Source organism: Mesoplodon bidens, assembly GCF_964165515.1.
Source record: "Mesoplodon bidens genome assembly, chromosome: 2".
NCBI lineage: Eukaryota > Metazoa > Chordata > Mammalia > Artiodactyla > Ziphiidae > Mesoplodon > Mesoplodon bidens.
In genome coordinates, this window is record NC_138177.1 from 21906605 (window position 1) to 21931760 (window position 25156).

Consider the following 25156-nt stretch of genomic DNA (forward strand, 5'->3'; position numbering starts at 1 on the left):
GAAATGCCAACTGAAAAATTTCTAGTTGACTCTGCAAACTTAAGGATCAAACACATGCAGTGAAATTTAAGAATTCACAGAATCACTTGTTTATATATACTAAAAATCACAATAAACTTTAACTAAGCTAAATTTTTCTGAGAATTATGTTAATAAACTCACCTGAGTTGCTACATTTAACAAAGCTAATCGGCCATTCTTTGAAATAGTAAAAGACATAATGGGATGATCTTCTTGTACTCTGTAACCAAAAAATAATTTGTCAAAAGAAACATACTAAGAGTCAAGACATTCAAATTATCAAAATACAAAATGTTCTAGCTTAAGTATCACAAATTTTGCCTGTAATCACTATTATATACTAATTTCAATCAAGAAAAAGAATGTGAGTTAATAATTACTAAGCACCACCTGACTATCCACCCAAATTACCAATCAAACCAAAACCAAAAACATAATAACTCTTTTTCTGAAGAAGCAAGTTCCACTACACTTTTATTTTAACATAAATCAGATAACTGTTGTTTAATGGATACAAAATATAGTTACATGTTCCTATCTGTAAGGTCCTCGAAGTTATATCCCCGAATTCGCTGGTGTGTATCTGATGCCAAAACAGTCTTCCCGTCACTCAAGCACCAAAGGCATTGCACTCTCACCCCTTCCCAGGAGTCAAGGAGATTACCATCTAAATCCTGAGGAGAAAATTACTATTAACTCCATTATTTAACAGCACTCAGAAAGCAAACAAAACCAAAATAATCTCTTAGCATATCTTTTTGTAATGTTTGTCTTTTCCTGAGACTGATCTCAACCTAATTGTTCCATAAGTGTTTTTAATCATCAGAATTTGAATATAGGTCAAATTTCATTACAACAATACCTAAGGGGGAGGGGGAGAATCTTAGTAAATCTATCTTCCCTTCAATAACCTACCATGCATAGATAAGTACAATAAATACAAAGAAAGAAAGAATCTTTAAGTTTTAAGGTCTCACAACTTTTGGAAAAGAATTCAAACATTCCTTTAAAATTCATTATATTGGGACTCGTCCTATAATATTCACAAGTTGTGATATGGAAAACGATTACTAAAACATTAATTATAACTTTACAGAGCTTAGCAATCTGTTATGACATTTTTTAAAAAGTCACCAAATTTGTAACGTGATGAGCAAAGCTCTTAAGATCATTATCTTACTGAACATTCAAAGCTCTGAGAGGCATTCCCATTCCCATTTTACAGATTAGGGAACTACCAAAGTCCTGTATCCTGAAGGTTTAAACAGTGTATGGGATGGCAAAGTCAGCAGAAACATATATGCGTCTTGAACACAGGGAATTAAGAACTAATGGCTTAAATGCTAAAATGTACAGCATGGTGACTATAGTTAATAATACTGTATTGCATATGTGAAAGTTGCTAAAAGTAAATCTTAAAAATCCTCATCATAACAAAAAAAAATTTTTGTAACTATGTATGGTGATGGATGTTAACTAGACTTATTGTGGTAATCATTTTGTAATACATACAAATACCGAATCATTATGTTGTACGCTTGTAACTAATATAATGTTATATGTCAATTAGATCAATCAATCAATGCAGTACAGTATTAGCCCATGGAGAGAAAGTCCAGCAATAAAATGCTAAATTAGTATATTACAATGGTATTGACCACTTGAAATAACTTTTTGAAAGAAATTGTGGCTTCCCTGGTGCCACAGTGGTTGAGAATCTGCCTGCCAACGCAGGGGACACAGGTTCGAGCCCTGGTCTGGGAAGATCCCACATGCCGCGGAGCAACTAGGCCCGTCAGCCACAACTACTGAGCCTGTGCGCCTGGAGCCTGTGCTCCACGACAAGAGAGGCTGCGACAGTGAGAGGCCCCCGCTCGCCACAACTAGAGAAAGCCCTCGCACAGAAACGAAGACCCAACACAGCAAAAATAAAATAAATTAAAAAAAAAAAAAAAGAATTGGAAAATCATGGGTATATCAATAAAGAGTGTTGGGACAACTGGAAAAAAAAACAAACAAAAAAAGAAAGAAATGGCTTACAACCATGCTGAGATAATATGACACTAGATTCCACGAGTCTAGCAGCCAGCTTAGTGAAATTGATAATTTGTAGTGGCTACATAAAAGTCTTTGTGTTAAATGACCTACACTGAATGATTTGATGGGATTTATTATCTTATTTTAGTTTTAAAAATCTAGAAGGGCCTACTAGAACCATGCTAGGTAGTGATATGAGATGTGGAATCTAGATACAGAGTAATGACACGGGATTTGTATCACAGTCTGCCTTGTCATAAGACTTTTTACCTATTAATTTTTTATTATCCCAACACTCCAAGATTAACAGGGCAGGTAATGATTAGAAGATACCTCAAATAAAGACCGCAAAGTTTTCTGGTAACACTCATCGTCACTTTTATTCCTCAAATATTTAAAGACAGTCTCCTCGTGAAATTCAGCATTTTTTTTTGGATCCAAAAAATTCCAAAGGGCTAAAAAACCCCAAAGAAATTAAATACTAAACCTTTTTGTCCCTATACATTAGAAACTTATTTATAAGAACAAAATGTTTAGTAGGACAATTTTTTTAATGTTTTAATAAACTCAAAGCCTATATTTTGTATAAGCACTTGAAATGGTTAAAAAAAAAAAAAATCCACAGAAAGTTCTATTGGACAGTGCCTTTCTAGAAAGATGGCAAAGTAGGTCTTCATATAGTATACTTTATAAAAGATATCAAGTGAAATGAATTCTTTATTTTTACAAAACTAAGTTTGCTTTTAAATAAACAAACATTTGAAAGAGGGCACTAAATACTCACACACTGATAGAACTGCCCACGCTGACCTCCAGTCACAAAGCGTTTCCCATCTGGATTCCAAGCCACACTTGTTAAACTGTCTTCATGAGACTGGCTCATTTTTGTCCTTAGCTCTCCCGTCTACAAGGAAATAAAACTGTGGATGAGACCTTCAAGATACTCTTCTAAAGGAAATGTACAAAGAAAAAAAAAAAAAAAGATAGTCACTGGGATATCTGGTTAGTTTAATACTTCTAATTAGAGAAATAAACTGTTTAAATTGCCCTCATAGAAAGAGACTATAGCACTCAGAAGAGAAATCAAGGACTTGAAGGAAAACTCAGGAGTCAAACAATGCCTGGAGTATGTGATCCAAAGAAGAGATATGAGATAAACTCCAATAGAACTCGTCTTAAATCAATTACATTCATAAATTAAAACATGTAATTTTTCCTAAGTAAGATAATGAAATGCCCAGTACTACATACCTATTCCTTCTGAGTTTCCACTTCTCCTTAGTTCATAGTTCTTTATAAATTTTATTCTAAAATGGCAGTTCGTGCAATTAGCAACTCCTTAAGAACGTGATTAATAGGAAGAAAAACTATGCCCTTAAACTAGGCCAAGAGTGTAGGCAATCTAAATTATGTAAAACTTCATATTCAAGATGCTCAAAATGGAGTAGGGAAAGTGGGAAGAGAAAAACAAATTATTGTTCTGATACATAACTTTATTTCAATTAAAAGTAACAGAAAAGAATGAAGAACTTTTGTACTGTTTAGCACAGTCATTTTAAAGCATTCCCAACTAAGCAAGACTATTTAGTTGATTACAACCCTCAGATATCCTCCTGTTATTTTTTCTAAGTTATCCAACTTAGAAGGTAGACACATACCATTTAATTTAGTCTTGATTCCATTTTGTTCATGGATTAGAAACAGGATCTGAGAGATAATAGCTGCCCTTGGTATAATAAAAAGTACATGGGCATAATTTTCCTGTGAGAAATGGGTAATCAAAAGTAAAAAAAAAAAAAAAAAAAGTGCATGATCAGGAAATGGGGCCAAGTAATAAAAGCAAAGAGGGCACAAAAACCAGAATGTCTTCCTTACACTGAAAAGAAAAAAAAAATTCGGCAATCTTAAATCCTTCCCCCATATTGTTAACTGCTCTCAGGTCACTAGTTTTTGGGGTTGCTCGATATAAACAGGTAAAAAATAAAAGTTTAGAAACACAAATACACATGCAACAGCTAAATCCTCAGCATTTTCTATTCACAAATGTGTTAATACACTAAGTTCTGAAGGCAGAAATGGTCTTTTTCTCTGTTATGCTCAGAACCGCGAGTGTATGAGGCCGTTTCAGGTATCCCCTGCTTTTCCAAAGTTCACTTTCCGCCAAGTGGCTTTCACAAAGACCTACATTAGTACCTGTTTTTGCTAACCAAAAGGCATCTGAAGAGGATTTTTGCTTTTACAAAAAAAGTCCGTGAAAAGGGAAAATAGTGTTCAGTGTTTTGCCACGAGTTGTCACAGAGGCAGCACACACCCTGAAGAGTCAGAGCAGCACCGCGAAGTTCCTTCCTGGGAACTACACTCAGCATCTCAGCATCAAGCTGCCATGGTTCTGAACTATGTAAGCATCTGTGCTTTATCTTGATTTCTTTTGTGCATCCATTAGTAAGATGCGTCCTAAGGTAACTGCTTCTTCACTTTACGCCACGGGTCCCCAACCCCCAGGCTGCGCACAAGTACAGGCCCCTGGCCTGTTAGGAACCGGGCCGCACAGCAGGAGGTGAGCGGCGGGCAAGCGAGGGAAGCTTCGTCTGCAGCTCCCCATCGCTCGCATTACCGCCTGAACCATCCCCTTCCCCTACCTGCCCCCGTCCGTGGAAAAACTGTCTTCCACGAAATTGGTCCCTGGTGCCAAAAAGGTTGGGGACCGATGCTTTACGCCATTTCAGCTCATGAAACATTCCACAGGGAACTTTTCAGGTAGCAGGGGAAACCTGTAATTAGGAGTCTACCTAAAAACACAAAGGAGCAATTTGAAAACTGACTTAAAAGGACCACTCTTTTAGAACAAGTCTATGTAACGTAATGCACAGTAAAACAGTTAAGCTAGGACATAGTTTAACTGTCCAGAAATTCAAAATTGACTCAAAGGAAGACTACACAGGCACTATAAATTGAGTCTCTATTATAGGATTATGACTATGTACCTCTCCTCCCTTTGAGGGGGGAAAAGAAACTTTAATGGAAAAAAAATTGTCTTTTAGGTCAGATTCACTTCAAGCCTGTTTCACTGAGAAGCCATCCAATCTATTCTGTGCTTTGCCACCCCCCGAGCCCAATCAGAAATACAACACTGATTCAACATCGGTTTGATAAAAATGGCGTAAAGACATTTTGGGAACAACTGAGGATTTTTAAATTATGAAATGAATATTAGACATTAGAGAATTAAAGTTAATGTTCTTAGATAAGATAATGGCATTTGATTATATAGGAGTGTTATTTTTTAGGAGATACGTGCTTAAGTATTAAGGGGTAAAATATCATCTTAATTTACTTCCAGATGTTTTGGGTATGGATATATATATATAAGTACGTAAGCTTGTATGCATGCATGTAAGTATGTACACACAATATGTAACAAAATGTTAGTAACATCTGTTGAATCTAGGGTGGCCGGCATATAGGTCATCACTGTCATCACTGTACTCATCTTTCAACCTTTCTCAGTGTTTGGAAATTTTCTTAATTAAAAGCTGGGTTGAAATAGAAATCTTACTGTAGAATTAGATTTATGGCACATCATCTTCAGGTACATCTTAGTATTCATCTGTCCTCTATACCATCTTATTGTTGGAGTCATTTCTGTGGAGCTCTATCTTCACTCTCTTGGTAAAAATCAACTTACTTATAGGTCCTCAAACTCAAAACCATATCCCATCAACTTACACTTTTACACCCAAACCCAAAGCCTGAACTATTCACCTGCCTAGAGGTTAAAAAACCAAAGAACGGGACTTCCCTGGTGGTCCAGTGGTTAAGATTCAGTGCTTCCACTGCAGGGGGCAGGGGTTCGATCCCTGGTCGGGGAACTAAGATCCCGCATGCCGCGCAGCGCGGCAAAAAAAAAAAAAAACAAAACCAAGAAAAGAAACGTCTGTTATTAAAACAAAAACAAAAACAAAAACAAACCCAAAACAACCCCTCCTCCCACAAAATCACCTAACCAGTCACCTTATAGAAGTTTAAAAAATAATTTTAAATGATAACTACAAGGTTTCCAAAATAGAGTCTGTAGATAATGGAGTGAACTTAGTGCTGAGTTTTTCTAAAATGGGACCCTGGATAAAGTGTTCAAGTTTTCATTCAGAAACCGTAATAAAAACCTTAATAATAAGTACTGAAAACATAATTTAAATTTACTAAACGAGATTGGAATATTAAATATAGGCAAGGAGATGGTGCAATTGCCATCAGAATGGAAAATTTGGTATAATGTCGATGTTTTCACACTTGAAAGGGAGGTTTCGTGTACAACTGTGCAACTGTAAAACAACTGTAAAGTCTTTTTTGAGGTACAAAGTACTATAGTAAATAGTACAAATTATACACTACAAAGTACAACATCCCTAAAAATACCTACTGATCATTCTTTCAAAAATGCTACTATGCTCAACATAATATTTAAATTTAGTATAAATCTGGACACCTGGGTTCCATTTGACGAATTATCTTTTACAAGAGATACATCATGGTAATTTAGGTTGAATGATGCTGGTTTACAGATCATGAATAAAGTTATAATGAATACATGCAGTATGACTATACTTTAAAGACTAAACCAAGGATGAAACTTGCTCACTTGTACATTCCAAAGCCAAAGCTCAGAGCAGTCATCCGGGCCACAAGCAACAAGATAGTTGTCATCTGGACTCCATGCAATATAAGAAACACCGTAAGCATGTCCTTCTAAAGTTTTAAGCAGTTTTAGCAGGTGTGTATCCTAGGAGGGAAAACAAGACAACTTAGTTAACTCCAATTCCTGAAGTCCCTGGTTTCTGGGCACAAGAACTTAAACAGCTGCAAAGATGCACTTTGATAATATAATTTAATCTGAGGACATTTCCATGGATTTCACCAATTTCCCCCCCAGCTGAAGCTCTAACAGCTTGCTTCATAAAGACTCGTTCATGCTGCAGTGTCTGTTAAGTGTCTACTACACACAAGGGCATTGTGTGCTAGATGGGAATAAAGATGACACAGACCTTGTCCTTATGAGGCTTTCAAGGAAACGGAAAACAGGTATAAGAGAAGCTAACCCCCTCCTTTTTTAAGACAGTTTTAGTGAGATATGACTTACCATAAAATTCACCCTTTTCAAAGTATATGATTCAGTGGCTTTTAGTATATTCACAGATTGTGCAACCATCACTACTATCTAACTTGAGAACATTTTCATCACCCCAAAAAGAACCCCCATACTCATTAGCAGTTATTCCCCATTCTCCCTCCCTCCAGAGCTGGCAACCCAACTTACTCTATGGATTTGCCTGTTCTGGATATTCCATATAAATGAAATCATACAACATCTAAGTCTTTTGTAATTGGTTTCTTTCACTTAGCATGATGTTTTCAGGGTTCATCCATGTTGTGGAATATAACAGTATTTTATGCCTTTTAGTTGCTGAATAATATTCCATTTTACAACTACACCGTATTTTGCAACATCTGGATTGTTTCCACTTTTTGGCTATTATGAATAATGTTGCTACAACTATGTACAAGTTTTTGTGCAGACCTGTCTTTATTTCTCTTGGGTCTCTATGTAGGAGTAGAATTGCTGCGTCATATGCCAACTCTGTGCTAAATATTCTGAGGAGCTGCCAAACTGTTTTCCAAGTGTTTGAACCGTTTTACATTCCCACCAGCAGAGCTATCACTTATTTAGTGCTGATCAGTAATAGCACTATCCACAAACAGTATCTCATTTAAACCTCATAAATCTAAAAGGTTAAGTATTAATTCTCCTCCCCCGTATTTCAGGGAAGGAACCGACGGTTCAGAAAGGTTACAAACTTGCCTTTGTTGATACCAGGTACCACCAGGGATTTGAACCTGAGGTGCCCGACTCTGAAGCTTTACAGGATGAACTACATATAGTGCAAACATTGAAGTGGCAAGTGACAAGACTGGAAAACTTGACACCATTATTTTAGGCTAAAGGGTTAAATTTTATCCTGTGAGTGAAGAGCCACTTATGATTTTTAAGCTTGGGAATATATAATATACTTGGTTTTAGGAACAGAATTCATACAACGGTGTGGAAGATGAATCAGAACGAAGAGACACAGGATAAGGACACCCCTAATGAGCCAGCACAGCAGCCATATAGTTAAGACAAAAAAATGAGGCCCTAAACTAACATGGTCAGGACTGAAAGAGGTCAGATCAAAATATACATGGGACGTAAAACTGACATGACAGGATGAGACAAGAAATGTTCAAAGACCACCTCTAAATTTCTGTTTTAGGGGATAAGGATGGATACGGACAGTGAACAGAGGAAGCAGGAATTTGGCTAAAGACTTATGGAGACCAGTTTTGAGCCTGGGGGAAATTCCAATGGTGACGACCCACAAGCAGTTAGAAATGGGTCTGGAACTAGCCTGCTAAAACAAGACTGGGAATTTGTTTGACAAAATTCAACAGTTCAGGGGCTTCCCTGGTGGGGCGGTGGTTGAGAGTCCGCCTGCCAATGCAGGGGACACGGGTTCGTGCCCCGGTCCGGGAGGATCCCACATGCCGCGGAGCGGCTGGGCCCGTGAGCTGCTGAGCCTGCGCGTCCGGAGCCTGTGCTCCGCAACGGGAGCGGCCACAACAGTGAGAGGCCCGCGTACCGCCAAAAAAAACCAAAAACAAAAAATTCAACAGTTCACAATGCAATTACTTCTGATTCTTCTTCGGGAAGATGACAATAGGTATGGAGTATTTGATCACAGTATCATTAGGTCAAAGTGGCTTGCATGATCTAATAAGCAAGTCAAGTCTTTTGGACTAGTTCAAGATCTTCTAGGAACAAACTTTCATTCATAGTGGTGCTTTAGATCTACACGAAGATTTGCTTCTAAACTAATGACAAACTACTACTACTACAGAAGTACAGGAGTATTTAACTCAAAAACTAAATGCCCATCGACAGATGAACGGATAAAGATGTGGTACATATAATACAATGGAATATTACTCAGCCATAAAAAGGATTGAAATTGGGTCATTTGTAGAAATGTGGCTGGACCTAGAGTCTGTCACACGAAGTGAAGTAAGTCAGAAAGAGAAAAATGAGTATTGTATATTAACACATATATGTGAAATCTAGAAAAATAGTACAGACGAACCTATTTCGAGGGTGGGAAGAATTGGGAGATTATGTTTGACATAAATACACTACCATGTGTAGAACAGATAGCTAGCGGGAACCTGCAGTATAGCACAGGGAGCTCAGCTTGGTGCTCCGTGATGACCTAGATGAGCGGGATGGGGGGAAGGGATGGGAGGGAGGTCCAAGAAGAAGGGGATACATGTATACATATAGCTGATTCACTTCGTTGTACAGGAGAAACTAACACAACATGGTAAAACGATTACACTCCAAAAAAAAAACTAACTAACTGTTTCATGCACATTAATTAAAAAATACAACTCTGTAAAACAGGGGTCCCCAACCCCCGGACCGACACCGGTCTGCAGCCTATTAGGAACCGGGCCGCACAGCAGGAGGCGAGCGGCAGGCGAGCCAGCAAAGCTTCACCTGCCGCTCCCCATCGCTCCCCATCGCTCCCCATTGCTCGCATCACCTCCTGAACCATCCTCCCCACCACCCCCACCCCGTGGAAAAACTGTCTTCCACGAAACCGGTCCCTGGTGCCAAAAAGGGTGGGGACCGCTGCTGTAAAAGAAGAAGGTGAAAACAAATGAGAATATTAATATTGTATCTTCCGAAGTACAATATCTCTATAGTAAGATATTCCAAGTGGTAATACTGTGTTCATGGAACCCACTTAACTTTGCTTGGATTTTGGGCAGGGGAATGGGTAAAATTCCTTTTTGGGGGCAAAGGTAAGAAAACCTGTTAAAGGAAACTAGGCATTGGAATCAGATCAGTTGAAATCTTAAGGTTCTCTATACATTCTTTTTTCTATCCATTGAAAGTACACACACAAAACACATATTCCAAAAGAGCACCAATTTTCTTAAGTTTTTCAAATAGTATTTGACATAATAAAATTTCATGATACCAAAGTCTATGAATGTAAGCATTGACTCTGCATTTCCCAAGCTAATCTGGCCATAAAAGCCCTTTACATATAACACCTATTAACATCTTGCATAAGCAGTATTCTCACAGAAACACTTTGGGAAACATTGGCATAAAAGTCTGAACTCCTCAGTGTACAAGATCCTCCTCGATCTGGTTGCTACTTACTTCATTAACCTCATTTCCTAGTCTACAAAATCTCTTTGCCCAAATGTCCAGCCACATTATCTTTCACGCAGGGACCAGGTGTAACTGGTGTTGCCTAAATAATTATTTCCTTCTCCTTCACCCAAGACTTAACTTGTTTTAACTTTCCCTTGCTTTCCAGTTCCAGTACACTGTATTATCAGGAGCCCAGTGTGACTTCTCTCTATCAAAAGGCCTGGCACATAGCAGGTGCTCAATAAATACTTGCTAAACAAAAGGGACTCTTACACACTGCTGCTAGAAGAAAAAACATAATTAAAAAAGTTTTGATATTGTTGCTTTCTTTTCAGACACCTTGCAAATAACTACTGAACAAAAATGCTCCTCATAATAGTATTCAAAGGCTATGATTGGATCCCAACCTATTTTTCTAGTCATTTTTCCCATGCTTTGCCTTAGTCATCCCATTCTCCTACTTGGGGGTGGGGAGAAAGGAAGGGAAGGTCCCTCTCCTCCTTTTCCTGTCTCCACCTGTGCTATGCACAGCAAGCCGCAAATGAGGTACTCCTAACCTGTGAAGCTACTTGGTGCTTTCACAATACTTTACATATATTGTATGATTCTTACTTCAATGTATTTAATGTCCCTTTCTAAACTGTGCATTCCTTTCACAGAGGTTCTTAACCTGAGATCTAAAGGAGTCATCCAGGGATAGAAGCAGCAGTCCTTGTACTTGAAAATGCACGCCTTTATTTTCACTAACCACAGACTGAAGTTCAGTAATTCCTTCAATCTTGAATGCAGGCAGTTAACAAGCAAGGTAGTATCAAGTATTATATTAGGTCGTATTAGGTGACTGTTAATAATGGAAATCTCAAATATCTTCACATCATACTATAGTTGTTGCAGATATCTCAAAATATTATTTATGCTTGTCACTACTTCAAAATTCTTATAGCTATCAGATCTGCTGCTAGAATTTGTTACTTAATATGTTAATAAAAAAGCAGCATTGGGCTTCCCTGGTGGCGCAGTGGTTGAGAGTCCGCCTGCCGAGGCAGGGGACACGGGTTCATGCCCCGGTCTGGGAAGATCCCACGTACCGCGGAGCAGCTCGGCCCGTGAGCCATGGCTGCTGAGCCTGCACGTCCAGAGCCTGTGCTCCGCAACGGGAGAAGCCACAACAGTGAGAGGCCCGCGTACCGCAAAAATAAATAAATAAAATAAAATAAAATAAAAAGCAGCATTATTACTATACTGTATCTGTTTCTGTACTATTTTGATAACTATATTTCAATATAATTGGGTTTCCTTTGTAATTAATATATAATATATACTTGGGCTTCCTATGTGTTTTGGTTTATGCATTTAAAAACATTATTCTGAGGAGGGGGTCCACAGGGTTCAGACTGCCAGAGGAGTACCTAGTACAATAAAGGGGAAAGAATGCCTGATCTAAGGCAAAGAGTAGATCTTATTTACCTTTCTTCATTCATAGCATATTGCAGGTACACAAGAATTGATGTATGCTCTCAAATTTGATTCTCTTCTTTTTAAAATATTTCCTTCTATGGCCCCCTTTCTCTATTTTTTTCAACACAGGAGTTCAAAACTTTATTGTGGGCTAATATCATATTCTAATTCTAAATTTTAAAATAAGATTATTTACAATTTCTGATTTTAGGTGAATGACTCCTATACCAAATACATCTCCCTAACCTATTCGAAGTCATGTACTTCCTTGATTGCTCGATAAATGTTTAATTGGCTGAAAAAAATGGAAACACTTATTTCTACAAATCTGTAGGCCACCTGGTTATAAACAAAGACAAGTCTAATTTTAGAGAGAACTTAGAATTTTAAATCCAGAATACAATACTTTTCGTATGTATCGCTGGCGGGGAAAGAGATGGGGGGGGGTGTTTAACGGAGGTTCCACAAATTACAGAAGATAATGAAGGGTTTCAGAAGGCAAAATGGTAACGAGTCTTTTCTAACCTGTGACAGAATGGACATTGTATTAATCTGTAAATCAAGTATTAACAAAGATAAACTGGCAGAGACATTAAGAGCAGCAGGTCTGTAGTAAAAGTATTCCTGGATTTAAGTCTAACTCTGCCATTTATAAGCTGTGAGGGCCTGGGCATTTAACTTTTATCTTGGTTTCCTCATCGGGAAACAGGAGATATTAGAATCTCACAGCGTTATTCAGAGGATAAAACTAGATAATGCACGCACAGACTAAGTACAATCCTAGCACATAACGCTCAACAATTTTGATTAATCTGTATGTATTACCTAAACAACATAGAAGGAGATAAGACATGACAAAGATGACAAAAAATGCTCTTGGAAAAGAATGCTATTTATATACACACACTTTAAAAATATGTACTCAATCAATTAGATTAAAAACTACTTTTTGCAATCTAAACACTCATACTGGAGTACATACCGGATCAACTTGCCATATGATAACTGTCGTATCTTTTGATCCTGTTGCTAGTTTAGTGCCATCGTTAGAGAATTTACAGAACCACACTTCATTACAATGCTCCGTAAGTATCTGCTGAGTATAACATGGGAACTGCCTCCTAAAACAAATAAGTCCACAAATAATTATTCTTTTAAAATAGATAAGAGTAATAATAATGAAAAAGGTTAAACAACTGATGAAACTTCTTTGAAGACCAAAAACTTTCAAAATAAGATATGAATGCATTTGTAAATCCTAAGAATCACATTTATATTGGTTATATTGAAAAAGAAAATATTATAACATTAGTCAAGGCAATCTTAGGGGAAATCAGTAACCTAAAGTCTGCTTCAATTTACAATTTATCCTTTCCCCCCACCCTCAAGATTAAAGAGAATTTTTGGTCTGATGAAGTCAATTCATATAAATAAAAATTAACAATCAGGGCTTCATGTTTGTCTGTATAAGTGGGCTGGCATCAGGTTGTTCTAGAAGGAATAATGTACATTTTCATTTATATAAAAGGAACTTGGCATAACAAACAGAACAGGCACTGTAGCCAGACAATTTTGGGTCACAAGCGTTAGTATCTTTAACAAGTCATTTAACACCTCTGAGTCTCAGTTCTCTCATCTATAAAATGAGATGAATATATACCTAACAAGGTTCTTAGGGTTCCTGTAAGGATGAGAAACACATCTGAAGTTGCTGGAAGGTAACAGCTACTCAAAAGTGATTACTAGTATTATTTTGGGGACAGCACAGGAGAAGTGCAATACATGGTAGAGGCTGTAGTGGTCAAGAGTAAAGCCTTAAGAATGGGAGCAGTAGAGTCTGAGAGACTTAGGTTCCAATCCTGGCTACTTACTAGCTGTGATTCTGGGAAGCTTACTTAATCTCTCTAAATCTCAATTTTTCCAGCCATAAAATAAAGACAGACGGGTAGTTGCGTTATGGAATTCCTTTTACAAGGATGAGATAATGAATGCAAAGCATTTAGACTGAGTCTGACACTTAGCCGGTGCTTTGTAAGTTGCAGTTTTTATACATTAAGGGTAAAGAATTCTATGATTAACTTTCCTAAGTTAAAGAGGATAAGGTTATCCTAAGAATGACTATTCTCATTGAGCACTCACTTTTAAAAACCATTCTATCCTTTTCCAGTTTCTACGTCAGGACTGTCCAACAGAGCTTTCTGTGATAATACCAATGTTATATAAGTGTACTGTCCAATCTGATAACCCTACCTGTATGTGGCTATTGAGCACTTGAAAGGTGGCTAGCACACCTGAGGAACTTAGATTTTTTTCATTTAATTTTAATTTGAATAACTTTTCCTTTACATTTAAATGGCTACATGTAATTAATGGCTACTATTGGGACAGTACAGATCTGTATTGTAAAAAAGTTACTTAAACATTAATGGGTAACTTCTAAGTCTGTCTTAAAAAATGGTCTTCTCTATTCTTTTCCCCCAACCAATCTATAATTTAAAAACATATTCTGTCAATTCACCAGCCTGATCGGCAATATGTATTTAAAAGTAAATTAACATTCTTTATCTGGCACACGTGGTAATGTACCTTAGCAACTGGCTACTTGAAGACTGCTTTAAACTTTCAGACTGTCTAACTATAAATTGCTTTAATATTAAAATATTAGTCTATATCTGAACTGAAACATAGTCAATTCCAGTTTACATTTATTAAGCACCTACTAGATGCCAAGGACTGCGCTACATGCTTTACATACAGTAGTGTTAATTCTCAAAACTACCTTGCAAGGCAAGTAATAGCCCCATTTTCAGGAGGCTCAAGGAGAGCAAGTAACTTAACAGATATCAAACTGATAAATAACTGAACTAGGATTTAAACCTATGGCTGACTCCAGGGTCAGTTTTCTTTCCAAATATCATTTTTCAAATCATATTTTTCAAGACACAGCTGGATACAACTTCAATCAAATAAGTACTTCTAAATCAAAAATGATTTTCCCCCTCCTATGGGGTAATAGTCAATATTTATTCAGTGAGAAACACTTTATACCTAGGCATAAAATACACAATAATTCAAATGGCTAAAGTTGATCATGAATGAAGATTTATCTAAAATCAGAGCAGCAAAATGTCCTTAAGGAAGGAATGATTCATAATCAAAATTACAGGGTGCAAGGCAACCAGATTATTGACAGTCAGTTGTATCTGAATGTCAAGGTGGTATTTAAATTGTCATTACTTTATTATTACTTAATCTTTTAAAAAGACTAATTAACAACCCCTAGTTTATTAAAAGGCTAGTTTTAGAGTATATAAAGTGATAGAGTTTACATGTCTTTGTTTTCAAGTATATTTAAAATTTTAAGATTTGTTAAAAATATTAGAACCTTCCCAAATCAAACTGAAAAAAAGTGGCATTTTAATCAAGCTAATCCTTAACATTTTATAAATTTTAACACTCTATAAATATTTTATGATCCTTTACTAAGAAATAATACTTATAAGCAGCTATCTGTGGAAACATTCTTCCACTGTTTGCTGGTGGAAAAAACCCCACAGAATTATTTAACAAGAAAATTCCTGTCCCTTACTGATCAAATTTCACCAAAAATATGTATGCATGAATTGTGAAAAATATAATATACAATCTAATGAAATTTCTTCAGTGTTGATCAAGATAAAAAAAAGTTACAGTTCACATTTTCATAATCAATTCTTTATTCTCCAGAGTTTAAAGAAGGCCGGTATTTAGATTTAAATGCTAAGATTCAATTCCGAAAATAAAGTTTTCTAGTTTCAGTGCTAAAATGTAGTTTCTAAAAGGGAGTAAAACAAACAATAAAAAATATCAATTTTTATTTTGAAGACTTTCAGATGAGTCAGGAACACCAGCAATTACATAAAATTTAGGTTCTATTTTCCCAGTTCAGCAATAAAGGGCACAACTCACTCTAAAGACTATATATACTGACTTAGTGCCTGACATCTATCTCCCCACTTAGTGTCTCCCCAGAGTGAAAAGTCAAGGCTGACTCCCTGAAGAAACTGGGTAGATGGAAGCCATTCACTGAGAGAGGGAATTCAATAGGAAAAACAGACTTTGCAGGGATAAGTGAGAGGAGAGGGAAATTCTTGTTTGAGATGTTGCACTTACGGTACTTGAGTAATATCCATATTGCTGTATTAAGGTCTAAGGCTTAGGAGATAGTTCTGTAGCTCTAGCCCAGACCTAGGGGTCATTAGAATCATGTAAGTATAACCTAAACAGGAAGAGTAGGGTGAGAAAAGAAACACAGTTCTGGAACACAAACTTATTAAAGGGACAGGGAAAGAGGAGGAGCCTGAGGAGTAGCCAGGAGTAAAATGGAGTCTGGAGTGTTTTGGAAGTCAAAGGAAAAGCTTCAAGGCAAAGCAGTCAAATGCTATAGAAATGCTAAGATGTAGGGTGGAAAGTAGCCACTGGATTTAATAAAGATGTTGTTCTTTACCAACATCAGGACCAGTTCTGGTGTTGTGTTGGCTGCATAAACCCTAATACTACAGAAGTCTGAAGGGTGAAGAAGTAGTAAGGAAGGCAACTATTTTAAGAAGTTAGCTCTACGGAGGCGGGAGGGGGGCGTGGGCAGTGATAACCAGGAAGAGCACAGAATCAAAGTTTTGTTTTGTTTTTAGAAGATTATAGGGAAGACCTTCCAATCGTCAATGGTTATTTCTGAGGAGCAAGAACTCTTTCATTCTTATGTAACACTTCAGAGTGCCTTCTATGCAGGTTTATAGGAGCTTGATCCCTGATCTGATGGTTGGAAGAAGTCAGACTAAATACTGTCCATCATTTACTTTCACAGGTACTGGTATAGAAATTAAAGCACTTGAGAAAAATGTAGGTCACGTGCTCATAACACTGCAGTTTCCAAACAGGAAGGCAAGCTCTCAACTTACTGACACCTCTTGAACCATGAAGTCTACCATATATATCTTTCAGTGTATTCCACCAGCAATAAATTCATGAACCAAAAAAAATTCGGGTTCACAATCACATTAATTTTAACATTGATCTCAAATTCCCTAAAGGAACTATAACACATGAAACCAGATAGCCTTTTAATCTATTATCTCCTCCTACCTCTATTCAACTTAAATGAAAAGACTTAAAAATTCTCATAAGCAAATCAGAGAACAATGTAAAAGAATAACAAGGGATAAAGGAAAAAAGATCTCTAATCACTTTCTTTAAGTGCACCAAGTAATTATCCAATACTTTAAGATAACTAAGACTTAAGTAATTTATGGCCAATAGTTCAATTATTACTATTTTTTAAATTGCATCGGGGGAGGGTGAAGTGAGAATTCAACTACATTTGAAAGTAGTTTATGCCCAAGTAAAAGATGATCTTAAATCATAGTGCATATATGCACACATATATGAGTTTTATGGTTATTCAGAAATTCCTTGTTTTTCCAAAGCTCTCATACTTATACACTTTTGTTCTTCCTATGCATGTTATTTTCAGTAGTTCTCTGAGGACATTTGACGAAAGAAACTGAGCATGTGCACTGCAGCTGTTATGTCTGGTTCACCAGACCCAAATAATTTTCTTCCTGGAGTTTGAAAGATTTCACAATTTGTTTTTCAGTATCTTAAAAATTAAAGCTCTGCTGAAATTTTGGAGATCATTGTTCAAATAGTAGGGACTTTTTTACTCAAAACACTCCTAACATTGAAAGTGAAGCCCGAATTCTTCAAAGTTAAATTATGTAGATGGGTAAGTATGATCAAACCCAAGCCAGAAAGTTAATACCTGTTGCTCTAAACATTTCTAGTTGAAAGGTCACTTTCAACTAAAAAGCAGAACTTTCATTATGAAAAAAGTATTTCCATGACCTTTACGAGCAGAAAATAATTTGGGCCATAGTTAAAACAGCCATAATGTCTGGGGGAAAAAAAAAATCACTAAGTGATCTCTGGCATCCAAGGACAGTAAACACTTCAATCACTGGCATTCTTATACAACATCACTTACAAATCCTTAAAAAAATGGCCAGATACAGAAAATGACCAACGAAACCCACAGGCAAATAAAGGCAAAACAGGCTTTCCAGCTTCAGTTCTCAAGGACTGGTTTCCTATGTAAACATATACAAATTTCTCTTAATTGTCAACTTCAAGAGTTCTAGCTGTACTTGTGAATGCTAAAGCAAACATGAATTGTTTTATGGTGACGGGATAAAACTCTAAAAAAACATTTTAATAAAGTTCATAAGCGAGACCATGAAAGGTTAGCCTACTTTAGAATGTAAGAAGTTTTTCTCTTACCTACTACAAACATGATCTATAAGCAGAGACACAGAATCTAGATTATTATCAAGTTTCGTATTGTGATATAGGCACCGATCCCTTTGTAGTTCCACCGCCTGCCGCAGGAGAGTCTGTAAACGCCGTGGAGGAAGCATCACTGATGGTGGCAAATAGGCTTTAATAGAAGATATTTTTAAAAAGAGAAATAAAAATTAAAATTAAAAAAACAAAACAGTTTACTTTTATTTAGGACATCTGACTCATCTTCTGCTGTACTTGCCCTTACTGTAATAATGTCACGTCCTTTAAATAGAGCAGTTCTGGGCGATATAACATGTAAGCTTCATGAATATCTGTCAGCTAGGTTGCCACTAGAATGGAACACACTTGGGCAGGAGGGCTTTAATTTGCATGTGGATTCCCCAGAAAAACAACAAAACCCAACAACAACAACACAACAACAACTCAGCAAAAAATAGAAGGGCAGTGATGACGAAAAGAAAATCTAGAGATAACTGTGTCCCAGAGGGAGAGGAAGCATCACTACAAGTATAGGAAAAATACCCACTTAACGAAGAGCGGGCCAAAATGTTGGACCAAGTCAAGTTCCAGGTCCCATCAAATTGCTTCTAATGCCAAGGATACTGCGAAAATTCAGGGAATATAACTGGAGTTTTGATTATAGATACCCATCTATTCCAATCCTTCAAGGCTTACACCTCCACAACCACATAGTCTTCTGATTCTTAGGATCTCCACTCCCACCTCAACATGAAAACACAGAATATGGTCTACCCAGAGAGGGAAAGAGGGTCTTTTATTATAAAGATGTGGCAAAAATGAAACCTCTACTCTAATTTGGAAGTTATATAAAATATTTGGAGGGAGGGTAAAACATTTTACCTAAAGAAATCTGTGCCTTACTGTTGAAATCAACAAAAAACAGGCATACCTCGGAGATACTGTGGGTTCAGTTCTAGACCACCGCAATAAAGGGAACATCACAACAAAGCGAGTTACAAAAACTTTTTGGTTTCCCAGTGCATATAAAAGCTGTGTTTATACTACATTGTAGTGTGTTAAGTGTGAAATGGCACTATGTCTAAAAAAAAAATGTACAAGCCTTAATTAAAAAATACTTTATTGCTAAAAAATGCTAACCATCATTTGACAACTCAGGGTTGCCACAAACCTTTAATTTGTAAAAACTGCAGTTATCTGTGAAGCGCAATAAAGTGAAGAGCAATAAAACGAGTCTCCCTCTATCTAAAACACTGTGGCTTAAAGCTGTGGTTTACATGTTTTTTTCTCTAACCACAGCACTCCTCCCCCAAACAGAATCTTAGGCGGAGCATCACTACATAAAAGAAATGAAAGGAGACTTGCTCTGGGACCAGCATCCTGTCACTGACTCCTGAAGTTAGCTTCTTAGGCTCCATGGTGGAATTTGAAGTCTCTGGTTTAAAGGGCCTCTTACACTGACATACATACACTACCAAATGTAAACTAGACAGCTAGTGGGAAGCAGCCGCATAGCACAGGGAGATCAGCTCGGTGCTTTGTGACCACCTAGAGGGGTGGGATAGGGAGGGTGGGAGGGAGACGCAAGAGAGAGGGGATATGGGGATATATGTATACGTATAGCTGATTCACTTTGTTACAAAGCAGAAACTAAAATAAAAATGTAAAGCAATTATACGCCAATAAAGATGTTTAAAAAAATAAAGACTTATCAAAAAAAAAGGGCCTCTTAATGGATTCCCCCTCACTCCTCTTACATAACCACTTGATAAGAGTATGTCTAGACACAAGTCTTCCTAATTGATTCGTAATATCATTTCTAAGAGAAAATACAGAAACATCAAAAATTAAGACTCTTACTCTGAAGTTTGTCCAACAGTTTGGATCGTGAAGCTGTTCCTTTGCCTTCCCATTCCGCTTTTGCACGTAGGTCTTCTGCATGGCTACACATCAGATACCTAAAAATATGACAAGAGAAAACACCAAATATCAAACCCTTTTCTCTGGATTAAACCTAATTGAAAAATACTGATTATACTTTGGATATCTAGTTCTTACTAAGAAATATAAATCAAGAAGAAATTTCTACAGTGGACCCAATTCATTAATACAACCTGACACCTGAATATAACAATAATAGAATAGTAGATAATATTATTGTTATGCTACCTATTAACAAAATGCCTCCTTATATTTACTGTTATGCATCATTATACATATGTAGCTCTTATTGGGTGCCAGGCTCTGTTCTTAACTAGGCACTCCACATATATTAGTTCATTTTATGTTCATAACAATCCTGTATGAAGTAAACACTATTATTCTATTTTTATAAATGAGGGAACCAAGACACAGAAAGCTTAAGTAACTGACTTCGGGTTAAGCAGCAAAGTAGAAAATGAACCCAGGCATTGTAGCTGCAGAACTTTCTCTTAACCAGTATGCTAAACTAACTGCTCCTCAATAAACAAAACGAAACTTAAAAAAAAAAAAGAAAAAAAAGAAAAAACCCTTCAAAGATATTCATACTCAGTTACAAATAACTCCTCAATAAACAAAATGAAACTCAAAAAAAAAAAAGGAAAAAACCCTTCAAAGATATTCATACTCAGTTAACTAAACAAAAACAACATACCTTCAAAAGTTTTTCATAAATGCCACTCAAGAAATGGTATAATTGGATAATCATCCTTGTGCCATCTTGTGAAAGGTACTGAGATCCCAAAGCAGAACATTTGGGAACTGTTTTATTACTCACTATATGTGCCGAAGGAGGCATAAATGCTAAATTCATGGATTCTGGAGAATACATGAGGGCCCCCTGCTGGAAGTGTGACCCTGACCTGGTTCTGGCTCTTCTCAGAAGAACAGGCTTTAAAAGTAAAAGAAGTGAAAGAATTATTCAAACCTGGAGATTAGACCTGGCAAGTAACTCTCCTATTTCGCCCGGTACTCTGGCCTCAGACAATCTGTTCTTCTCATTTGTAACAACGGTGTTATGTAGGGTAGTGAGAATTAAATAAGATGGAGTATATGAAGTACCTGGTCTACTACCTGGTATATACGTAGAGCTTGGTAAGTGATCATGTAACTATCAGAAACCTCTCAGTTAACTTGAGCATCACCACCTCCTTTTCTTAACTGCATAGTGCATATAGCATATGACATTTAGCATCTAAATAATTTAATAGCCTCTTACCCAACAGCAGAACTACTTGTTCTCTTGCTATTTACTAACTAAATAGTGCCTTAGCTGATGAGAACTTACTTTTGAATATGTAAGTAATTACACTCACAAAACCCTATAAAAGAAGTTGGACAATGCAAAACTTTGGCTTCTAAAGTAACTTTTGGGGAGTTATCATCAATTTTACGAACAAGGGTTCACTTTTAGAATTTTGCCAAAGTTACCCATGGTTGCCCTGCTCCCGTTTGAAAATACACTTTAAACCCTGAGGTTTCAAACGCGTGTCTGTTTATGGGAAGTCATGTGGTGTAACTCAAAAGGACACTGGACTACGAGGAAGAAACCACGTCCATTCGACATCTTGTCATCTCTGGGCCATTTCCTCACGTGAACAATACTTGTCACAGTTAAAAGATAAAAATGCAAGGATGAGGCTTAAGTGTTTTGTTGGAAGAGGTGGGTAGAAGGTCTCACCATTTACTAAGATGAGGAGGAGCAGGTTTGTGCGGGCTGGGTGGGTGGAGGGACAATGGGAATTAAGCATTTCTGTTCTCAACAGGTAACTCTGAGATACCTTTTAGACAGCCAAATGGAGACTGTCAAGTAGGCTATCAGGTATATACGCTGGGAGTTCAGATGAGAGGGTAAGTTTAAGAGCCACTGGCATGTAGATGGTATGTGAAGGCACAGTATAGAATGAGATCACCTAGGAAGCGTGTGTAGACAGAGAAGAGAGGGAGGTCCAAAACCAAGGGTCTGGGCACTCTAACATTTAAGGGATTGACACGAGGATAAAATGAGATTGTGTCTATGAAACGCTTAGCAAGGACCTGGTACATGACAGGTATATGTTAAAAAAAAAAAGTCTGTATGCATCAACACTAGAAACTTTATTGCTTATTTCTTTTTTAATCAAAGATTATGCCACAGGGCTTTTATAGAAGATCATGAAATGGCATTTCACTGTTAATACATATTTCTTCTCCCTTCACCCACTTAAGCATCTCTCTATTCCAATATGGAAAGCTTCCTAGGATGACAAAAATAGTTTGTACACACATAAGTGAAATTACCCAGACAAATATTACCCAAGAATTTAGCAATACTCACATCTTGGGAAAATATTAAAAGAAATGCAACTCTGGAATGGTAACCTTGACAAAAATAGCTCCTTCCTCAACCTGGAGCTAAGAACTGAGCTTTCTTACCCACTAAGAACATGAATGCGCTCTGTATTGTATTTCAGTGGCGTCAATTCACAGCGTAGAACTTGAAGTGCCTCCAGGACCTTGCCATCCTCCAGGTATTCCAGGTACTTCTGCTGCAGCAGCAAAAACTTCATCCTCTGACATGACAGAAAGCAGCAGTCAGGGGAAAAAAGTTGATGGAAGTTTCAGAAAATGTTTGTGCCTAAACAGAACAGTAGAAACCATTCTACTATGCCCTTTAAAAATAATTGTTATAAAGCTTTAAAAAGACTCAAAATATTTTGATTTAATAGGGTCACAGCAGATTAAATGTGACCCTATTGCTCCATTTCACATATTAATAAAAGTCTGCTTTGAACAAATAATCTCAAATTAGAAAAGATCATTAGTGACCAAGGCATCAACACAGGAGAAAATTAATTCTGCCCTCAAAACATTCACCTAGAATTTTACTTCTTGTGTGAAAAGTTAGAACTATTCCAAGTATTCTAAATTTGCTTTTTAAAAAGTCTGACTTCTATAATGGCTGTTGGGGGGTTTCATGCAACAAGTTTTAAAAAGACAGCAGAAAAACCAGTTAATGGAGGAATTACTTAAAAGCCACAATGTGAAAGAAGGACTACGTAGACCAGAAAGCAGAAGTGGAGCCACGGGGTCAAAGTTACAAAGTGTCATAGTTTGGCTTATCAAAGGTAAGAAGAGCTGTCCAGCAACTGGATTAGAGGCTGGTGTGCAAAGTACTGTGTTTCCTATGACTAAAGTGGACAAGCATGAGCTTGATGGACTCACTGTTTCTAGGTGGCAATAAAGGGACGCCATAGAAGGTTGAACAATCAATCGAAGGCTGAACTCAAAGGTCTTTGTGTATTGGTAACTATCTGAACACTGATGCATTTCACTACGAAGCACAATTATTATCAACTCTTCTCCCCGAAAAGGACAAACCATTTCCAGCTTATTGTGAAGCCCTTTCACATTTAGTTTTTTTCTGAAATGTGTTTAGCTTCAATACTTTTAATGTTCCTTTACTCTGTTACTTTACTTTTGACTTGAAAGTGATCATCACAGTTTTAGCAGCTTTTTGCTAGACAAAAGAGCTTTTACGAATATTAAGCTTGCAATTTCTTTTAAACCTTAAACCTAATTAAAGACCACTGCTTGGAGGGACTCATTTATCAAATCTGCTACTTGTGGCACTTGAGCAAGTCAACTGATGCAGGTAGAAAATTTAGTAGGCAGGAAATGTTAGTCATACTTAAGAGATTGCAAGGAACATAGAGGTAAAGATTTCAAATCCATTTAAAAGAAAACCCCAAATGACAGCCTTTTCTTCTTCATTAAGATGCTTACTTTAAAAGACATTAAAAATAAACTGCTGTCAAAAATGGTGTGGAGAAATTATCGTTTATTCACAAAATTAAGAGTATAACGAATTGCTCTGTAAGATTTTCTTTCAGGGAGTATTGGGAAGGCAGTCATAACCTACAAGCTTATAAAAATGGTTTCTAGAGAAAGTAAACCAAACAAACCCTCCCATGTAAGTTAGGCATACATTTAAATACATCTTTTACAAGATACATTGCTTACGTTTGGTAATAATCTAATCTTAAATCGATAGCTAAAGAACAATAGAAAAAATTTCAAACTATGAGGTAAGCTCCTATAACTCTAGAAAAATTACACTTACCAAATTTTACACGTAAAGTTAGATTTACTAATGAATGTTTTGGAAATAGGTTACCGAGATGCCCTGAAAACACGTTACTGCACATGTAACCTAACGTTAACCTCTAGATGTCAAAGAAAAAAAAATACTTTAAAGTCCATCAGGTGACAAAAACCAAAAACAAAAGACTAAATAGAACAAAATCTAAAAATCAAATATTCAAAGTTATTATGGATATTCTCACCATTTTATCTTCTGAAAAAACTTCAACTCTTTACGAAATGAAGAGTTCATATACTTCCATTTATCAATATAATGTTAAGAGTTTCACTTTACCTAGGATTTTTGAATCAAACTTGAGTATCATTTAGTTGCAGAATTTTTTTGTTTAAATGCCATTGGCAGCATGTGTATTTAATTTCTTCACTGAATTTTCTTAATAATTGGGAAACTGGGGTAAAATTCTGTCTGTTTTTATTCAGGGCAAGTCTTAACTTTGGGGGTATCAATCATTAAGTCCTATGCACGCCCCTTCCCCATTCCAATGTGTGTAGGGACAGTGCCCCAGTTGCTATTTCCTATTTCCCCCTCACTTTCCCATCAAGATCCTACTAGAACATGTTACTCTCTTTCTGTGGAGCAGAGGCAGGGCAGGAGAGAAGAGGAAGGCGGAGTAAAACTTTGAGAGAAGCCAATATACACACATATTTCTGTATATACAGGGAATGCTATAAAAGCAGCACAAGAACATTTCCCTATGAGTCATTTTATCCAGATTAAGACAAAGAACACCCTCAAACAGATACCAATTCCTGGTAGTGTGCATGGCAACTAATAAGCTACTGGCCAAGAACAGCTAGATATTTGGTTGAGAAACTGTTTATTCTCCTAAAAATCAGTTCAATTCAAGTATTTGACACATATGATAAAGATGGAGAAAGTAAAGCTATGTTTTACTTCCCCAAATTTAAAGGGCAAAAATGTAAATACAGTTTCAAGAAAATGAACAT

The 25156-nt window shown here is 36.8% G+C and overlaps 1 protein-coding gene across 2 annotated transcripts in view; it reads right to left on the reverse strand.

The window, feature by feature from the left end:
* Window positions 1-25156, reverse strand: part of WDR26 (WD repeat domain 26) — a 43147-nt gene that overhangs the window by 11669 nt on the left and 6322 nt on the right. For both annotated transcript variants that reach the window (XM_081221362.1, XM_081221361.1), the window contains exons 4-11: window positions 22481-22617; window positions 19946-20043; window positions 18083-18239; window positions 12753-12891; window positions 6698-6838; window positions 2843-2962; window positions 550-695; window positions 163-241 (exon numbers count right to left, since the gene is read on the reverse strand). In XM_081221362.1, coding sequence (XP_081077488.1) covers window positions 163-241; window positions 550-695; window positions 2843-2962; window positions 6698-6838; window positions 12753-12891; window positions 18083-18239; window positions 19946-20043; window positions 22481-22617 — 1017 coding nt within the window. The remainder of the gene's footprint in view (window positions 1-162; window positions 242-549; window positions 696-2842; window positions 2963-6697; window positions 6839-12752; window positions 12892-18082; window positions 18240-19945; window positions 20044-22480; window positions 22618-25156) is intronic.